General features: G+C 50.8%; 1 protein-coding gene across 1 annotated transcript; it reads left to right on the top strand.

The window, feature by feature from the left end:
- Positions 1-208: 208 nt before the first annotated feature.
- Positions 209-1,073, top strand: IAR55_005518 (uncharacterized protein; the record flags this gene model as incomplete). Its single annotated transcript, XM_066948609.1, has 4 exons — positions 209-364; positions 420-489; positions 563-595; positions 643-1,073. The coding sequence occupies 4 exons, from the start codon at positions 209-211 to the stop codon at positions 1,071-1,073; spliced, it is 690 nt and encodes a 229-aa protein (XP_066801177.1).
- Between the last annotated feature and the right edge of the window lie 645 nt (positions 1,074-1,718).

Here is a 1,718-nt window from a genome sequence, read left to right as displayed (position 1 = left end):
GACCGGGCCCGACGAGAATGTCATTATTTTCGGACTTTTTATCCGCCGGGACAATCACACTGATCGGTAGATCGGTAGATAACGGCATCATTTGATCCGATCTCTGTTCGAACGGTGACAAACCGCGTCTCGATCGCGTCTCATCACTGACAATCACTATCTCTTATCAGTGACTCGATATCTATCTGCGAACACGACCCATTGTACAATGTCTAAACGTCCTACTTTCGTGGACGATCTTGTCAATCGGCCACTACCGGCGTTGACTCCAGCGAGGCTGAGTGACGAGAACAACACACCGTACAAGAAGGAATGGCAGGATAGTATCGCCGATCTGAAATGTCATCCTGCTCTGGAATCCGCTGTGAGTGCTAGCGTCGACCGTCCTGGAGATTTGGCTCGATTGACTTGATCCACAGCTACATCTCATGAACGATGACTTGTTCTCAGCTCATTTTCTTCTACGGAAAATGCAAGAGGACGAATGGGGTACGTTCGTGTCCTTGCTGCTGCTACTGGACCGATCCCCGGTATCTCTCCGCTAACACGTCACGCTTCATAGCGAAATGGTTACATGCAATCCTTCATCAGACTGGTGCGTCCGAAATTCGCGTACCTGGATGGCTGACTGACAACGCTCAGAGGGCGATCTGGAGAAGAACGCCAAATTGTGGTACCAACAAGTGGATCCGGCGATCCTCCGTCATTATTGGACTGGTGACGATGCATGTGGTGAAGCGATCGAGAACATGTACAGGATCATGTCGGTGAAGGCGGGAAAAGCAGATGAGGCTGAAGAGACGAAGGCGAGACAAATCAAATGGGACGAATTGTGTTGCGTAATGTCCGAGTTGGAGAAACAGCATAACTGGCGGGTAGTGGACGGGACTGAGTTCTATACTCGTGACGAGGATCCGAGCCATAAGAGCATGGTCTTAGGTGAGTGTCGAGTTTATATGGAAATGGTGCTGATGCCAAGGCGAGGGATATCGCACGTGGGACAAATCTGGCGATTCCGATCGGTAGTCCTGCTTGTTAGTTACTCGGTGTGGACGACCGCATCTCGATTCTAGGCATTTGCATTATTGGGTCCGCCGTCTTGTTCTGATATTGTTTCCAGGGAGGGGGGAGGAAGTCTTTCTGCCTCAGTCGAGTCCGCTTTGCCTATCTTTGATGATGATTATCTGTGAAAGATGACACCGGCACGCAGGTGCACGTCTAGCATAACGTCATTGATACGATATGATGCATAGGCATGGGCCGGACAGTGGATGGTCGTTACAATACCTGTTCAGGAAACTCAGCCTTGGCATAAGTATTGTCCGTGTAAGTACTTAGTGGATTGAAGACGGATACCTTCACACCGAGATGGCACGTGAGAGTCTCCAAATCCCATTCGCCCATCAAACGACAAAAAGAGGCTTCTCGATCATTTCGAGGGAGCATAGGGTCATGGAAGAGTACTCGACTATCCGCCCGTGTCGTTGAGGAATCAAAGTTTGCACATACAATCGAGGGTCTTAATCCCCTTCGAAGCGTCGACTCGACGATATTCGGTCCCTCGAACAGGGATGCGAGGAGGAAACCGGTTCTCAAGACGAGAGTGGTGACATTCTGAAAGACTGGACGCATCACGTGTTCCACGTCGCTGACCCACGTCGCTTCGCGCGCAGTGGCACCGAGTGCGTTGGCGATACATTCCGCGCCTGTGAAATCGA

The sequence above is a fragment of the Kwoniella newhampshirensis genome, chromosome 11, assembly GCF_039105145.1.
Source record: "Kwoniella newhampshirensis strain CBS 13917 chromosome 11, whole genome shotgun sequence".
Classification (NCBI taxonomy): Eukaryota; Fungi; Basidiomycota; class Tremellomycetes; order Tremellales; family Cryptococcaceae; genus Kwoniella; species Kwoniella newhampshirensis.
The sequence above is the reverse complement of the archived record's forward strand: the minus strand, read 5'-3'. Positions and strand labels throughout refer to the sequence as shown.